Source organism: Ammodytes marinus (genome assembly GCF_949987685.1).
Source record: "Ammodytes marinus genome assembly, chromosome: 24".
NCBI lineage: Eukaryota > Metazoa > Chordata > Actinopteri > Uranoscopiformes > Ammodytidae > Ammodytes > Ammodytes marinus.
The window spans coordinates 7,540,758-7,558,580 of NC_137228.1; the positions used below are offsets into that span (position 1 = coordinate 7,540,758).

General features: G+C 40.9%; 2 protein-coding genes across 2 annotated transcripts; both read right to left on the reverse strand.

Annotated features, from left to right (window-relative positions):
- Positions 1 to 603: 603 nt before the first annotated feature.
- Positions 604 to 12,990, reverse strand: ect2l (epithelial cell transforming 2 like; the record flags this gene model as incomplete). The annotated part of the gene is made up of 21 exons (XM_080052946.1): positions 604 to 737; positions 1,185 to 1,357; positions 1,717 to 1,805; positions 1,953 to 2,018; positions 2,105 to 2,261; positions 2,539 to 2,612; positions 2,812 to 2,959; positions 3,103 to 3,212; positions 3,734 to 3,820; positions 4,122 to 4,286; positions 4,391 to 4,494; positions 4,989 to 5,201; positions 5,413 to 5,505; positions 5,628 to 5,756; positions 6,276 to 6,441; positions 6,872 to 6,989; positions 7,540 to 7,708; positions 8,071 to 8,326; positions 8,785 to 8,947; positions 9,405 to 9,517; positions 12,850 to 12,990. The coding sequence occupies 21 exons, from the start codon at positions 12,988 to 12,990 to the stop codon at positions 604 to 606; spliced, it is 2,868 nt and encodes a 955-aa protein (XP_079909072.1).
- A 498-nt stretch (positions 12,991 to 13,488) lies between these two features.
- On the reverse strand, positions 13,489 to 17,286 carry ccdc28a (coiled-coil domain containing 28A). The gene is made up of 5 exons (XM_080052798.1): positions 16,779 to 17,286; positions 16,510 to 16,685; positions 16,003 to 16,157; positions 15,192 to 15,214; positions 13,489 to 14,784 (listed from the first exon to the last, which is right to left on the reverse strand). The coding sequence occupies exons 1-5, from the start codon at positions 16,940 to 16,942 to the stop codon at positions 14,730 to 14,732; spliced, it is 573 nt and encodes a 190-aa protein (XP_079908924.1). The 5' UTR covers positions 16,943 to 17,286; the 3' UTR covers positions 13,489 to 14,729.
- Between the last annotated feature and the right edge of the window lie 537 nt (positions 17,287 to 17,823).

The window sequence follows — 17,823 nt, forward strand, 5'->3', positions numbered from 1 at the left end:
CTGACTCCACATTGACATACTGTACATAAAACCACTCATTAAAAAGTCCATAAAAGCTAGAAGGAAAGTACTAAAGCAGTTTAAGCTGTAACAGGTTTGCAGATGCCATACTGTCAAAGTAATTTTTTGTAGGTATTCTGTATATCAAATACAAATGAATACATTTTTTAAAACTTTGAAATTCGTCAAACACGTCTAGCTGATGCCAACACAGTTTTTTATAGTGAGTGACAGCGCATGTAGTTTTAGCCCTAATCTTCAGTAAAGTTGTGAACATGTATGGTAACCAAGGATACTACTACAATACATACAGATGTGTACTGTAATACAACAAGGCAACAAGCGAGGTTACACGGAGTTCATAACTTCTAAATATTGCATTAAAAAAACACTATTTCCATAAGTAAGACTATAGGATGACGTTTAGCAATACATTTAGGGTGGAAGAAGTGACAACATTAAAACAGCTGGCGCGAGTGCTATGTCTTCAATACATGTTGAGGTTTGGGAAAATAGCCTTTTGAAATTTTAAGAATTTTCTTTAGAAACTTTCTTCACTTAAAAGAGGGTCCCTACAAGTGTCTTGTGTTGGTCACAGTACCGTCACTGGTGTCCAATCAGAGCAGAGCGTATGGATGACCTCAGTGCAGACAGGAAGTGCTCTCTCTCTTCAGCTCGTTGTGTGGCGCAGACCCACGAACGACAGGGACCCTCCAATACAAAGGCATGGCTCACATCTAGACAGAGAAGCACATTCATGCTAACTGTTACTTTCAATGTTTATCAAAAAAGGGCCACAGATTTGAATGGTGAAAATGATCAAAGCTGTAGCAACATGAAGTACATACAGGTGGCAGGTGCATCTCAAATTGTTTTGAATATCATGGAAAAGTTTATTCATAAAGTAAATCTTTCATATATTTTAGACTTATTAAACAAAGTGAAATATGTCAGTTTGTTCTTTAGTTTTAATTTGGATGATTGCGGCTCATGGTATAAAAAAAATTAATATCCCAGAAGATATAAAAATATTACATGAAACCAATCAAAAAATGATTTATAATACATGTTTTTCGTTTTAGACTCGGTTCTCTTTGTGAATTAAATTAAGGGGGAAAAAATGAACTTTTCATTGGTATTTTGAGATGCACTGTATTCCCTTCTTTATATGATATAAAACTCACAGTGTGTGTGTGTGATCTCTCTCACAGCCAGGCTGGTGAGAGCCACAGAGGCCAGGAAGGTGTGTGTGCTGCGGTGGGCCAACGTGAAAGGTGTGTGATGCACGTCTCGCCGCGTCAACACCAGCGCATCGTTAAACAGAAACAGGCCGACATCAGACACCTGTTCATAGGTCCTGATCATTGCAAGCACACAAGCACACACACAATCAAAATTCATATTCAATTAGATTAACTATGGGAATGATGATATTCACGTAAAAGGTGCTACGAGGAACTTTTAAATATTTATGAATATTATGAAGTCTAATTTTTCCTCTGTTGATCATAAATCTCATAACATCACGTAACAGCAAACAAGACCATCAGTGCAAAGAATGCTATTTTTATATAGTTTTCTAAATGCCTTTGTCATGGGTACGCTCACCCAGGAACAAGAGCTGGCGTAGTAAAAACCCTACGCCAGCCATCCAAAGGGGGTGCTAGATTTTTTTACACATCCACTAAATAATAATACACGTAATTAGTCTTATACCTGAGCGAGTCTGGGATCTGTTCATCTGGGCTCCTGAGCAAAGCCGCATCCTGAGTCATTATCAGCTGCCTGTTTCCTTCATTGAGGTTCTAGACACACACACACACACACCCACATGCACACGCACATGCACACACACACACACAAACACAAACAGGACAGACACACATCATATTTACATTACTATACCGCAAAATGTTAGTTGTATGTGATTTTGATTTTTTTTATATATTTACCGGACATCCTTGGATCATGTTCTGTGTTTCCTCCATCAGCCTGTCTCTCTCTGTGTTATACTTCAACTGAAACACAAGAAGAAAATCTGTGCATAAACTTTTTAAATTAAATTCAAATTTAATAAAAAAAATAGATTATGACTCAACGCTACCTTTTGTATGAATTCTCTGGACCGTAGCAGTGTGCTGAGGGCAGAGGAGAGGTGTGTGTGGTCAGGGTGGCCGGGGTGTGTGTGTACGGACAGAGCCTGAAGCAGGGTCACATACTCCTGGATCCTCCACACCGGACACAGCAGCAGCTCCTGTAGGCTTTAGACACACACACACACACACACACACACACACGCACGCACGTGCACGCACACACACACACACACACACACACACACACACACACACACACACACACACACACACACACACACACACACACACACACACACACACACACACACACAATATCATGAAGAAACACTACAGTTTGACTTATGAATAGTTTTTTGGTCAGACTATCATTTCATGGGCATATAAAAGGGGTGTGTGTGTGTGTGTGTGTGTGTGTGTGTGTGTGTGTGTGTGCCGTTACCTCAGCATGTGCGTTGACAGAGTTCTGTCTGCTCTCTTCAGGAAAGCTCGAAATCTAGGCTTGGTCTCTCTGCACTGAGACACACAAACAGCAGCATTTGCTTACACATCAAAAAACACACAACTACAGCTCTTTCATTATTAAAAACAGATATATTTACACATATTTAATAATATTTTGTGTTGTTAATCTTTCTATTCTTAACTTGACTGTGCACTGCTTGCTTTTTGTTTTTCTGTTATGTCTATTGTACGCTCTCAAACATGACTTTACCTTGTCGATGGTACAGATGGCAGTGGTGTAGTTGTTGAGATAGTTGGTGTAGACGGTGAGTTTTGAGCACAGCTTCACTAACACGTCTCCCACACACTGCTCTGGACCCCACTGCTGCAGCCGGGCACGCAAATCTACCTCAAAGACCCTGCAGCAAACACACAGATCTTAACATGGTCATGCAGTGGGGTACGAACAATACATAATCATAGAAAGGGGGGGGGGGTAAGAGAGAGAGAGAAAGAGAGAGAGAGTGTGTGTATACGTGCATGTGTGCGTGCGTGCCTGTACCTGTTTAGCTGCAGTATGTGTGTGATGGGGCTGAGGACAATGTGGATGTCCCCGTAGCTGAGGATGGCTCTGTTGGAGTTCAGAGCTGCTTGTAGAGGCTCCTGGTAAACCTCCAGGACAAAGAAAACCACAGAATCAGGCATCCATCAAATCAATTATTTTGATTTATTTATACTGACTCCTTCTAACGGCCTGTTTGCACCTAAACTAGACAAACACACAGCACTTGGTTGGGTTCCCCGAATCAGATTATAATAGGAAAAAAAACTAAGCCATTCAGCTGCAGAAACATGATTAATTTCATATCTAAAAATCATAGTCAAAAGGTATTGTATTAAGTCCCCTTAGTTTCCTTAAAGGGGCCCGGTTCATATCAATTATCACTGGCTTTTCTCTGAACATGATTGGACAGCATTAATTGACATATTTTGAGTGGCACTGCACCTTAAATAATGACCTCTTAGCAACAAAGCATGGGATAGTGTTACTAAATTTCCTGAATGAAAATACAAGTTTAATTGTTTGCATTAATTATTGTGCGTGCTCTACCAATGAGCCACGGGAGCTCCCCCAAATTTGAATTGTTTTAGTGTTTTTAATGTGAGTCTACCAAATACATAGGAGTTTGTACCTTCAGCACAGCGCCCAGTCTCCCAAGATAAAGACACTCGCTGTGGTGCAGCTCTCTGGCAACTGCACCTCTCCAATCTAAAGCTGTCTGGAGACACAACAATGGTAAATGGTAAATGGAATTGACTTATACAGCGCTTTTTAGCTGATTTTTCTCAGCCCCAAAGTGCTTCACATGTCTTACCACATTCACCCATTCACACACACACACACACTCATACACCGATGGTAGCAGCTGCCATGCGAGGTGCTCTCTGAACCATCTGGAGCAATTTTGCCTTTTCTACAGTAATTTCACGTTTCCGTGTGAGAAAGAAGAGAGTTGTAAAGATAAAATGCTCACACGCACACGCACACCCACACACACACACACGCGCGCACACACACACCGGTGGTAGCTCAAGCGTCGGGCTGAAGCCTTTCTGTGAGCTATGGGGTTTTACAGTGAAATCATCTCCTTTGTGTCTTCCCTCTTCCTCTTCACCACTCTCTTCTCCCTCCTTCCGCTCACTCCATCTTTTCAGGAACATGGCGAGGAACTCCAAAGGTCTGGTCTGGAAAATGTTAAGAAGGTGTTTAAATACTACTCTAAAAATAAGTTGTATATAGAAGAGCACATGCCTTAGCTGTTTATTATCTCTTTGACATTAATCCCCACCTCTCCTTTCCGTGTGAGAGCAGTGAGGCCCTCGGTCAGGGCTTCTGTCAGATCTTGGGACAAACAAAGCTCCTCCAGGCAGGTATTCTCCCACAGAAAATTACCTTTAACGTATCAACAAGGATATAATATTCAAGGAATATGTACGCACCCATTTGTATGAACTTCTCCAGCTATGTGTGGCTGCAATTAAAGGAATAGCTCAACATTTTGTATTTTAAGCTTTTTGCCTCACTCTCTGGCTCAAAAAAAGGTGACAGAAACCGTTATTGTAACTGTGCTTGCATTTTTCATATATAAATGGGCATAGGTTGCTCATCCAGGTAAGCTTAGCTCCTGTGTGCTTGTTGGGAGTTGTTTATTTGCCACTTTATGTTGCACTCTATACTATTACACCTTATCTCATTTAAAAACGAAATACATACTAGGAAAGGAAACCAGGAAATGCCTGTGACGGTCACATATGTATTTGATACTAAAAACAAGTCCCAAAAAGTACACAGGAGTATTTAGAGATTTTATAAAGTTTATCTTTTGAGCTGCTAAAAAATGTAAATGTTGAACTATTCCTTTTAATCTCTGTGAATGTGAAACCCACCCAGAGCCCGGGCCCTGGCCTGGAGGCTGAGCCGCTGTAGGCGTGTCCCCATGCGGCCCCTCACTTCCTCCAGAGCCTCCTCCATCCACTGAGCCTGCGTGCACCAGGCCTGCAGTGCACTCTCACTCACATACTGCAGGGGAGAGGAGGGGGCACACTGCTGGTACCAGGACCCCATGCACACAACACTGCCATCAGACCACTCACTCAGGACTAGAGGAGAAAGGGGACAGCAGCATATTTTTTGTGGCTTTAAGTTGATGCTTAAGAGTCATTTTGTACTTTGGTATGTGTACAGTTAGTCGTCTGAATAATCATTCTAAAGACAACAGTACAGTTGTAGTCCTTGTGAGGATTAGTACTACAGCAAACACTCCTTTAACAGCTTTCAGTGGAGGTTCTTAGTTGTGAATGAGTGACTCACTGTTCTGGAAACTTCCGGTGGCGAGACCCATTGGTGCCCGGACCTCCAGACCAGTCAGAGTAGAGAGAGAGTGGATGAGAGCCAGTCCTGATGCTGAGGGAGAGATAGAAACGCTGAAAGTGTGCATATATGTGTGTGTGTGTGTGTGTGTGTGTGTGTGTGTGTGTATGCGTGATGGTGAGTGTGTGTGTTTTTCTCACACTGTGTCAACTTACCAGATGCAGCCAGCGGGCAGAATATGTCAATCCCTCCTCCTTCCTCAGTCGGTGCCACCCAGACACACAGTTTTTCCCAGAATTCTCTGCTGTCGGTGGTCAGTAGAGACGTCTCTGACAGGCTGCTACCTGAACAGTCAAAAGGTCAAACAAAGTGCATTAGTAAACAGAGAAATAAAATAAAAAAATAAATTGATTAATTGATTAATTTCACATTTTAAAAACTTTTAAACAACATGCGGTTTCAACTGTAACCAAAACGGTTTGTAGTATTAGTGCATGTGAATGCCATATGACATGAAAGTAAAGTCATAATTTTCCAGTAAAACATGGGTATTTCATCGAGGGAAACTGACTAAATTAGTGAATCAATATACCACAAAGTTTGTATCTTAAATTAGAAAGTGATTTAAATATGGTTTACGATAATGTGTATTTATTCTTTAATCATAACATCAAAATACAGATCTCAGAGCCCATATAAGCGTGGTGAAGATATGTAAGATTTATGAAAGTTAGTCTTGGACAAACAGTTAGCCATGGATTTAAAGGAAAAAGAGTACTATCAAAATAAAATGAGGCATGAAATAGTTTTAGCAGATGTGCTTTCACAGTATTAGAGACACACATAGGATTAGTATTTCTTACTGTGGAGCAGATGGATTTGCTCTGGTCCTCCTGGAGCTAGCAGGCCCAGCCTCTGAGCTCTTTGCCCAGAAATAGCCCTCTCCACCTGGGTTAACAGAGCTGAGAGAGTCCCCCTGTGGTCATACAGAACCACAGTCACTCCTGCCTTCACACCACTCAACACCATCTACATGGCGAAGAAAGGAAACGAGCATAGAGTTAAAAATAATGTGTTTATCTTCCCATCCCCATACTACCCTGCTGTTTAGTATGGCAGAAAAAGATTTAGGATGTCCCAATTCTTGTGGTCGGATGCAGCATGCTGAAAAATACATGGATGTCTTACTGCAAACGGTTGATATTTTAAGTGTGTAAATCAGCATGCTTTTTGGGCTATTCTGACCCAACAACTGCACACCGGAAGTGAGGTCACATCGACAGAGCCCAACCAGCGATGCAACAACGGATATAAGCAAGAGGCAAGATCAAGGCACAATGTTATGAAGGAATAAATACAAAAAGTATGTCCCAATTGTACAATGCCTAATGCATTCAAACTAGATACGTTTTATGATCAGCTGTACTATGCAGAATAGAACATAAACTATACAATATACCTCATAAGCAGGCACTCTATTGGAGAGCAGCAGTAAGAGGGCAGGAGTGGGTGTGTGTGGCAGTGCAGGTCTGTAGGTGAAGAAGGACAGTGCTCTGCTGGCTTTGTTTGGTCCGTCACTGAAAGTAAAGATGGAGGTGTGGTTAGTATGTAAAAACAAAAAAAAGTTCAGCATTTTGTGAGATACACTTATTTGCTTTCTTGTAGAGAACTGCATTATAAAAAAAAACACTCTTAATGACTATCCATACAGTAATGAAGCTATAGTCAGCAGCGGATTAGAAAATAAACATGGACAATGCATTAAAAATAGAATTGTACTACTTGGTGCATTTTGATTCAACCAATTCCACAGGCAATTGACAACTACTGTCTTTTCTCTTTGCCTGGAACACTTTGCTCCAGACCTCATATCCTAAAGTTACTGCTTTATATTGAGGTGTGTTATTAATATGTAAATGTAGGGTTGGTGAAAATATAAGGAAAACAGACTTCAAATCCAACAATGACTAGAAAAATAAGTGTAAAAAGAAAACAAAATTTATTATGAATACAGTGTTTATTAAAGAGCTATCATATTGAGTTGCATTTTATCATACAGGTGTGTTCGATCTTAAAACACAGTTAACTGATGTCATGGAAGGTATAAATGAATATTTAGACCATCACCTGCTAGGAGTGGAGGCCTGGACAGTCCCAGTGTGTCCCTGGTCCAGGTTGAGAGAGAGGGAGAGGGGCGAGGAGACGAGTGTTAGCCCAGACAAGGGCCTCTGTGTCTGGGTCAAGCTTTCTGACTTTGTGGAGCTGCCCCAAGCTCTCCTGGTACTCAGAGATAGTCCTGCAATTTGCCGCAACCATAAGCACGAGGGGAGTACAGTACAAGTATAAGTTTACCATAAGATTAGGGTTTAAGTTTTTTTAAATGACTTGCACAATTTGAAAATGTACAGAATGAGAAAGATAACAAACGAATGCAGTGCGAAAGGGGAGAGACAAAAACTTAATTAGAAAAGCTTCATTTGAAGCCTCCAACTAAATCATTTTATATTTATAGACAACAAAAAGCAAAGAAAATTATAAGACAACATGACATTGAAACTAAATTCATAAAGTTAAAAAATACATTACATATATAAAGTAACAACCAAAAAGAAACGAGGGGATTAATGACAATTAAGATCATTGCTAATAGTCACTCACTCTTGTCCTCCTGTAGTTTGTCTCTGATCATTTTCCTGAGTCTCCTCTCTTTCCCCCTCTCCTCCTCCTCCTCCCTCCATCCCGGGCTGTGGAGATTGAGGGTCCCGTACCGCTCTGCTGCCTCCTGCGGGGTGGGGCGGTCCAGTGTTGAAACACAGGACACATAGTGGCTCTTCCACGCTCCAAATTCTCTCTCTACCGGAGCGTAAGGCAGGAACCAGCCTCTCTTAATACACCGCCCCGCCCACAGACAATCCTGTGCACAAGAAAACATTCTTAACTATTAGCAGGCTAATAACCAGGGATATCCAAGTGAAATTTAAGACTTTTTTAAATATCTTTTTAATGCCACTTAAAATTAAATGTCAATGCCAACGTCACACCTCATATTGGAAAAAAGTAGGAAGGATATAATGGAAATGCTGATGCATTTAAGGTACTCAAAGAACATTTATTATAAACTCATATTAATATACTCACATTGATAAACTGTAACAATAGCTTTGTGAAATATGTTTACTGATAGTAAAAAATAAAAAAAATGCTTATTTGTCACATAAACACCCCTTTCCAAGATTGTATAAATGCAATCAAAAAATGTTTAAGACCTTTGTAGAGTTCAATACTTTGCAGGGAAATTCAATACTTTTATGGCCTTATTTTTTAGGATATTAAATTCAATGATTTTTTGAATGCTTTTTATAAACTGCTCACCTGCTCAGCCAAGCCCCTCCAGTGCCAGCTGACTTGTGCAGCGGAGCAGAGGTCCCGAGGTGATAGAAATGACATCACATACAGGGACAGGAACCGTGGTAACACCGCCGTCAAGTCCACCGCAGTCACGGGGACCGTCTCCATCAGCATATCCCTACAGTACCTGTAAAGAGAGTCATAGGATATATCACACACAACAAATTAACACAAGCAATAGTTAGTTATAATACAAGTTAAAGATGGAGTCAGCGATTCTGGAGAAGGCTTTTTGTCAGAATCAGTGAATATTTCCTCACGTCCTTACCTTTCTGTGTCCATTACTGTGTGCAGTGTGTGTGCGCTGAAAAAATATCCAGTGTTAATACACAGCCTAGGTTCTGTAAACTGGTAAGTAAACACAGGGTACATTAACATAGGGGAACCACCGTAACAACATGCCTTTTCACGGACCTTAGGCTGTGTATCAACACTGGATTTCCATTTCTGCACGCACACAGTAGCCCTACCTAGGCCTATATGTAGTCAATTGTGAGGAGAGCAAAAGTGATTTTGACAAAAGCATTTCACCTGAATCACTGACTCCACTTTTAAAGGGATAAAATGGTAGAGAAAGGCTATACCTGAGCTGTGAGTCAGTGCAGCGTGTGAGCAGAGAGTATAACAGCTGTTTCCTCTGTCTGTCAGTCCACAGGTCAAACCAGTGAAGCACAAGGTTGGTCCTCTCCTCAAATAACTAGAAGGGAGAAGGGACAGTCAACAACATTATATACGCAGCCAGTATGGACGGAGCACTCATTGTGTGAGTCTGGCTACTCCGCCATTAAAGCTCCCATATTATACACTTTTCGGTTCTATTATACACCATATTATATGGTCTTAGTGGTCCCTAATACGTTTTTCTTTAATTGTTTGCTGAAAAAAACTTTCAGATAATTTATTGTACTATGCTGATGTTCAGCTAATCTCACAATGGCCTATTTTTTAAAAAAGAGTTGCAGGTCCCCTCGTAAATATACAATCTTTGAGCTCCCCCCGCCCCCTGTCCGGAAGCGAAGCCAGATACGCCTCTCCCTCTGTCTGTCAGGGCCGTGGACCAATAAGAAATAGGGGTGTGGGCTGCACAGTGGAAGCTTCTGGCTTTACGGTTTGTGAGGTCAGAAAAGGGGATAATTCTGACTGGAGTGTTTTTGGGGGGAGGGGTGGGGGTTTCAGAAAAGGGGAGAGTGAGAAAAGGAGAGATTGTTATTTTTTTTGAAATTTTGGCAGTCTCTAGGCACACCGTGGACGCATGGATATGTTGGAACACATTTAAAAAGTGCATTTAGCATAATATGGGACCTTTAACTAAAAAAACACTGACTGTGTATAAAAGAAACAACTCCAAGTGCAAGAAAACATTGGTGTACTGGGGCCATTAACAGTGACAGTACGGTTGAGTGTTTCATTAGGCCTCCTCAGTCTTGGAGCACTGCCTTTTGATCATGCATGTTTGGTAAAAAGGTATGGTACATCATTTACCATGGTGTGAATTAAAGCGGCAACGAGTAACTTTTAAATATCTTTTAAACAGCCTCATGTTTCCTCTCATAATCATAAATTACCTTTAACAGCAAACAAGTCCATCAGTGCAAAGAAAGACGTTTTTATATAGTTTTTATTACTGCATTTGATCTGGTCGTACACCCAGTCCGATTTTCGGTTCACGCGTGCATGCTCTATGGTCACATATCCGCATTGGTCGCAGATTTCAGTGTGGCGCAGGAACGCGATTTGAGAAGCCTATGGCTCCAGGTGAGGGAAGGGGATAGGGAGACCAGATCCCAATTCACCAGATGTGGGACAAAGACTACGTTTGTGCGGGACAAAGTGCCGTTTTCTGTAGCAAAATAAACTCGTGTCACCACCGGTAATGCCAGAGACACGGCTTTCTATATTAAAAAACACTATCTTTAGATCAGCGCGCAGCAGTTAAGTTAGCTACTGTTAAACAAATAGAGTTAAGGCTGCGGCTTCACATTAAAAGCATTTCACTGGCTTCACATAAGCATTTCACTTGACAAACGTGAGTTGGCTTTTATTTTGAAGTAACAGAAAGGAAATGCCGAAGCAGGCAGCACCTTCACAGAGCCACTGAGCCCAGCAGCCCCCCGACAGTGCGATACACACACACAGAGACAAACGGAGAGACGCACACTCACAGACTGCTGTCTCCACACAGCTATCGGATATATAGGCTACCAGATTATAAAACACGCATTTAAAAAGGGGGGCTCACTTTCAATAACAATGCGGGACAACGTCTCAATTTGCGGGACGTGTGAAAAGTAATGGAAATGCGATCTGGTCACCCTAGAAGGGGAGCGGGAGCCTTGTTTGAGACAGTTATTTGTCGTCATAATTGATAACGGGGCTGAACCATCAAAGCAAAAAAAGAAAATGCAATGAAGAAAAGCAAAAAAGGGAGAGTGATAGGCGGGTGGGAGGGCGTTGCCAAGCAACGTATAGGCCTACACAATTTCACGGAGTGAACCTAGACTGCAGTGTTTACTCCTAAATGAATGAGCGGTAGCCTACTAAAGACTCGTTCAGCTCCGTGAGAGGTGACAATGCATCAACTCATTGCAATCAGGAGTGTTTAGCACTTACTGGCATTAGTAGATGCTGTGTCACCACCACTCTCACCGAGCCGAAATGAGTCCACACACGGACACGCACCATATTGCTTCCTGATTATTTGAATCTTGCAGCCCTGCACGAGCAAGCAAACAGCTTCACGACAGCTGGCGTCGTAATAATACTACCGCTTTTGTTCAAAGGTGTCGCCAACGTGCCGACTTACTCGTAGTGCCTTTAACTTGTGTTGTGTGCGCCTTCAACTAGAGCAGTGCTGTTTCTAGGAAATGTTTACTGTGGTGGCCAAGGTTGGCCACAGAGCTAGAGAGGGGTGTCCATCGCAACCCCTGAATGAATAGCATGTGATAAACTGTACAACCAATTCAAAGATGATTTATAATCCCAAATGCCCAAATCATGTTAGTAAGCTATCCATTGCAATGTTTGTCTGGGAGCATCCCCCCAGAAGATTTTTTGTCTTTTTAACACATAATCGAAGCATTCTGGTGCATTCTGGAGAAGAGAATAAAGGAAAAAGTCACAATTTATTTCAGTTCAAATGAATAGTAAAATTAGCAAGACAACATAACAGCTAGATGCCTAACAACTGGACAGAGGGACAGATGACCACTAGCTTTTGACCAAATATCTTGCTAAACAAATAAACCTTATGAAATTCTGCCTTTACTAAGAACGTGTTACACTTGCTAACTACACACTTTTATTTCTTTATTCAGATTTCAAAAATCTGCTGGGGCACGTGCCCATACACGTGCATGGGTGGCACGCGTGTCACAAGCACACTTATGCTGTTTTCAAGACCTTTGCTGACCAGGGACCAGTTCTAGTGGCCACAGTCCTACCATTAATTTAGCCTACTTGAAAATTGCAAACTGGTCCTATATCAGTGGATTGGAGTGTTTGTGTGATGAACATGGCAACTACTTATCAAAAAAAAGTTAAGAAAAAAAAATTAATACATATCTCTGAACTAAAAAATAAAATAAATAAAAAAACATCAGAACTGGGGGGGCCAGTAAGATTTCAGGGGGGGCCATGGCTCCCCCAGGTGCAAACCCGGGCCAGTCTCGCGAGATCATGCAGGTCTCGCCAGGTTACCAAATCTGGTTAATTAGCCAATTAACTACCTCCTGTTAGCATAAACTGCTAATACGAAAACAAAATATGAAACATATGCAATATTTCAAAGTTACAATACAGTTTAACATAAATGGTGTTGAATTAGGCTACAATATAGGCCTATTCCCGACGGGTTTAGGTAATAAATAAAGTCCACATTTATTATTGGCGTCGTGTGATGCAGTAGGCTAGCTAAATTAATTGGTAATACTGCTATCTGGTGGCTATAGTAGGCATAATGCATATAGACGTATCTTAAATGGCTAACTGTTGAGTCAGTAGTAAGGTTGTGCCGGTGTTTGCTAGTCGGACCTGCAGGTTGCTGGTCTTGTGGTTGAGGGGGGTCCATGTGCTGAAGCGGGTCTCGGCTCGCAGTTGTCCCGGATCATAGTCTGTCCCGCTGAGCTGCCACCGCTTCACAGAGTGGGTAGAGGATCTCAGGTTCGCTTCCATGTTAATCAAACACCGGAAATACTCAACTTTGATACTAATAATAAAAGGCTAATGAAAATCCGCTCCTAGTTCTGTTTCAAACCGTGAGCTCCCATACAAAGTCAGACTGAACTGTCAATAATAAAATAGTAAATAAAGAGTTAAAAAGTCGCGTTCACTCCCTGTGTGGACCTATAAAGCTCTGCTATCGGTCTCCCTAGAGACGCATCAACAAGAGGATGAGCACATTCCTCCGCATCACTGCTGCGCATTAATATTTAACTAGCCAACTGCAAGGGTTCAGCATTGAACAGACAGCAGGTTGACAAAATAAACAAGAGCAAAACGAGATATTCGAGAATTTTGACAAGCATTGTCCAGAATAGGTGACTCCACCTGTAAATTCCAAGTTTTAACACAATTGAAGTGAGTGAGTAACATTTTTATTTTCCTCCTCACTTTCTCCACTCTTGATTGAGCACTTTGTATGGTTTAAAAACTGTAGCCATGAGACTCACACACAACACATTAATTTTTTATTTATTTTGAAAAATAAAATCACCCAACATTTAAACAGTGAAACACTTTAAAGTTATCCTACTTCCCATAACAACACTGGTTAAAATAGCAAGAATAAACTAGGTTTTACAATCAAAGCACTGACAAATGTGTGTATATATATATATATTATTTTTTAATCCAAACCTAACATTCAACATGTTTTTATGTAAATCCAATAAATGGTTTTACCAAATAAGACGAAAATGATTAAATTAAAAACGTAAGGCATGTTTGTGATGTCAACATTTGGGATAATTCTTTTCCAGCGTCAAAACCCATGGTCAAAACAGGGACACCGGTGATAACGTGCGGTGTGTCTCGCATGTTGCATGGAAATGTGCAAATACTGTATATTCAACATTGAGCAAAGGTGTCGGAGGTGATAGCAGGCCACACACATGTAGAAATAAATGCATATGTATCACAAAGTGGGTTCAAATACTACACAGTTTAAATGCTTATTCATTTCTGGCCAAATTTTGTCTATCATTTAAAGGAATCACAGATAAGAGCTGTTTAAAACTTTATGTTGAAAAATAATTGTATGGGTCATTTCTGCATAGATATATATATTCACAGAAGTCTAAATCTGGGTCTTAAGTCTGAGGAACTGCAGCTGATTCACCTGTGTGAATAGTTAAGAAAAAGTGAAACAGAATGTGATAGTTTATTGTTAAGTTTGATAGTTAATATAGATATTTAAAAATGTGCTGAAGGAACAGGTTTATAACATGTAAGTTTGGTTAGCAATGTATTCTGAATCTACAGTGGTTGGAAATGAGTGACATTGGCCTTGACAACTATGCATCAAAGATGGTACATCAAATATTACATGTTTAAGTCAACAGTCAAACCTCCCTCCATAAGACAAAATAGAATGCATCTGATTTATGAGAAGGTAAGGTGGAATTTAATCCTATCTCACTAAAGTGTCTGCTTGCTTCTCGATAAGATAAGATTAGAACAAAATAGGGCTAAAGAAAATAAGGCTCTCAGTGCATCCCTCTTGGTGGGGACATCTTACTAATACATCCATGCCCCCTGCACAGACAGGGAACACTGGTGAACACATGTTTGCCATCAATACTTGAGGAAAAAAAGGTGCTTCAAGCTACAGCTCCACTGTATCCGCTTGTGAGGCCCCTCTAAAGAAAAGCTGTTGGGTGGAAGGATGTTTGATAAAGATTGGAGAGAGAGAGTCACACGCTGGCAGTCCTCGGGATCTCATTGGAGTCGGCTAGATTCAGTTTCTGACTGGAGAGGAAGGGTCAAAGAAAAATACTAAAATACAGTCTCATAACTGAATAAACAAACTTTCCTCACAGGGAAATTGTATCCCTGGAACACAGTTTGAAGTTAGAAAGCTTCCTGAAAAGTTACTTCGTCACTGTTGCGGAGTACAGCAGCAGGGCCCACAGTTTTGTTAACAAACCTTTTCTAGTCTTACTCGTTTGGTTTCAGGTGTCTCAAAATAATTGTATTTATTTATAATTATATCATTATTCAAGACTCAAGGTTCCATGTAGGGAAAATATTGTTGTGAACTAACTGCAGGCTCTGCAAATGTAAACAAATCCCCCTCCTTTGAAACTGCATAGTGCACCTTTAAAGACTTGAAGGACTGGTGTGATGCCTGGAGACTGGTCATAGCAAAAGGATACATGGAAGAACTCAGCTCCTCCAGCTGTGGAGAAAGAGAACATCTCAAATCACTGGAATGGACTCTCTCTATTCTGTTTGACACGCTACAAGCAGCTAACTCTTAAATACTTAAACACTTAACTACACAGCTAAATCCTTGTTGGCATGTTGTTGTGTAGTTGCAACACATTAAAGCCCCTGTCAAACCAAATCCACTAAATCCTTCTAACTATGTAAGTTGGGAAGTTGCACGATAGTAAGCCTCTGAAAAGAGTTAGGCATATGTATCAATCCAAATTAACGATATTGTTGGATCAACTATACAGATATTCAGGTTATATGAGATGGGCTATATTCTTTGTTTCTTATGACCAGTAAAAAAAAATTCAAGTGTTCTATAAAATGCCACAGAGATTGTTTGATAAGATCACGCCCACACAGTCCGGCCAAACGGTCTAGACAGTAAAAAAGCTTTTTTTTTTTTTTTTTTAATAAGATTTTTGTAAAAGCTTACTAGGACTCCCAACTTTGATATCAAACATATTGATTATTACTATTGAACACCAGTTTTACAGAGGCTTTTAAACAGCCTTTATTCATGATGACATAACGTACAGGAGGGCGGCACAATGATCTCTGTGTGTGGTATCAAAAACATTTCAGGACTGAATTTGGAGATGTGTAGGAATATCCAGTTTGAATCTGATACGATACAATACAATTAGCTAAAATCATTTGGATTACTTAAAAGAATTTTTCCATATGAACAAATAACAAATCATAGCAAGGATGTCAGAACATTGGTCAAAAGATGTTGTTAGCCTTACTCACATTAAGCAGTAATTTGTCCATGTTGGTGTCACAGGCGGTCTTCCTCTGGTCCTCGGGCATTTCATCCACCTCACCGTAAAGGTCAAAGTGCAACCGGGCCAGCTTCTCCTGCATCTCCCTCACATGCTCCATCTGACCGATGGAACACTCATTGCCTGGAACACAGAATCAAGAATAAAAAAAGAGCTATTGTCATCATGCACAACAATAACAGCAGCAGTCATTGGCAATTAAATGCTAAAGTTCCAGGCTCAAAGGCTAGAAGAAGAAGAAAATGTATAAAATAGAAGTACACAAGTGAAGAGACACATAAACAACAGTGCTAGGACACAGTGCAGATGAAAAGTGTAGAGATAAGGTGCAATATAAAAAAATAAAGTATAACGCAAAATACAGTTGTATGTTATATTAATGAATTTAATTCCTTTTAAGACTATTAGCCTATGGGATCTTCAGGAACCCTGTATGAAGACCTAAGGGACAAGATGCGTTCAGGTGCAAATGTACCAAATGCCTGTAGTTTCCCTGAGTGGAAGTCGTTGAGGAGACCGAGCAGACCATTCTCCATCTCCTGCACATCCGACACATCAGTGAGAAAGGAGTGCTGGATGGGGGCTGCTGCCGGGCCCTGGGTCTGGTTCGCTTTACTCCCCGAACCAGCGTGATGCCTGGCTTTGGTTCCCCTGGAAACACACACACAGAACATTAATTAATCCATATTATTATTATACTATACATATCTGATAGATGATATAATAGATGATATGAAAGTATACCTCCTGCTCTTCCTATTTTGGCTGGAGTGAGTCCCGGTGTTGTGGCTGTAGCCTGTGTGTCGTCCCCCGGAGGAAGTGCTTGTTTTTCGGCCAGAGCCAGCGCTCGGAGCCGGATGGTTGGTGGAGGTCCTGGGGCTCTTTCTCTTCAGCTTTCGGTCCTCCATGACTTCATGTTACGGGTGCCGATTTGCTGACAGCAGGCACTCTTACTGGAGCTTGTTGGGCAGAAATATCACCCAAACCGAGGCAATACATGGAGTTCGTGACCAAGCTAACGCTAACTCAGCAGCTAGCATGTCGGCTAATCATCACACTAAAAAACTTCCTGTTTTGGACCCTGTCAGGGCCGAGTTCCAAACCTCTCCGAATTCACTGCAAAATGACGGTCCCCTAACACGAGTAAATTATGAAATAATTATAATATTCTCGTCTTTAAAAAAAGACAAAAATACGTATTTTTGTACTAAAACTCTGATGTAACTTTTTCAAGATTAGTTTTTACTCTGCATAGTGTCCTTCAGAGGTTCCTAAAACCCGAAATGGAACTGGGCGTAACCATGGTGGCCGTATTCAACCTTTCTTTCTTTCTTTCTTGTCAACCTTTTTATTCAACCAGCATTCAACAGGCGGATGGGTGTACATTTTTAATTTTTAATTTTCTTAATGATCCTCTGATCCTCCCTACAGTCAGAATTCTCGAGGCATTTCGTGCACAATGTCCAAAGAGCACAAATTGCAGTGAATGCACGTTTACGAACTCTCTCTCTCACACACACAGGAGTGGCAGCAGCTGCTTTAGACGGTACCATATGGATTGTATATAAACTCTAAAGAGAAAACTACAGGTGTATCTTGGCGTTTGCAGGTTAATGCGTTTAACTCTATTTTTATTCTCTACCAGAAGTAGTGTGTATATGTTTTATTACGTTGTATTTTGAAAGGTTTAACCGGAAGTATTACTTGTACGTGATTGCGTCTGGCTTTATACATGGCTGTAGTTTCGGTATGTGGCCACCGGGGGGCGACAACGTCCGTCATTATTGGT

Excerpts from the sequence above, each read along its gene's own strand:
- ccdc28a (XM_080052798.1), bottom strand. The coding sequence starts at position 16,942 with ATGGAGGACCGAAAGCTGAAGAGAAAGAGCCCCAGGACCTCCACCAAC. Across the intron at positions 16,686-16,778 it reads CAAAATAGGAAGAGCAGGAG|GGGAACCAAAGCCAGGCATC; the intron begins GTATACTTTCAT and ends GTGTGTTTCCAG. Across the intron at positions 14,785-15,191 it reads GAGGAGCTGAGTTCTTCCAT|TCAGAAACTGAATCTAGCCG; the intron begins GTATCCTTTTGC and ends CTTCCTCTCCAG.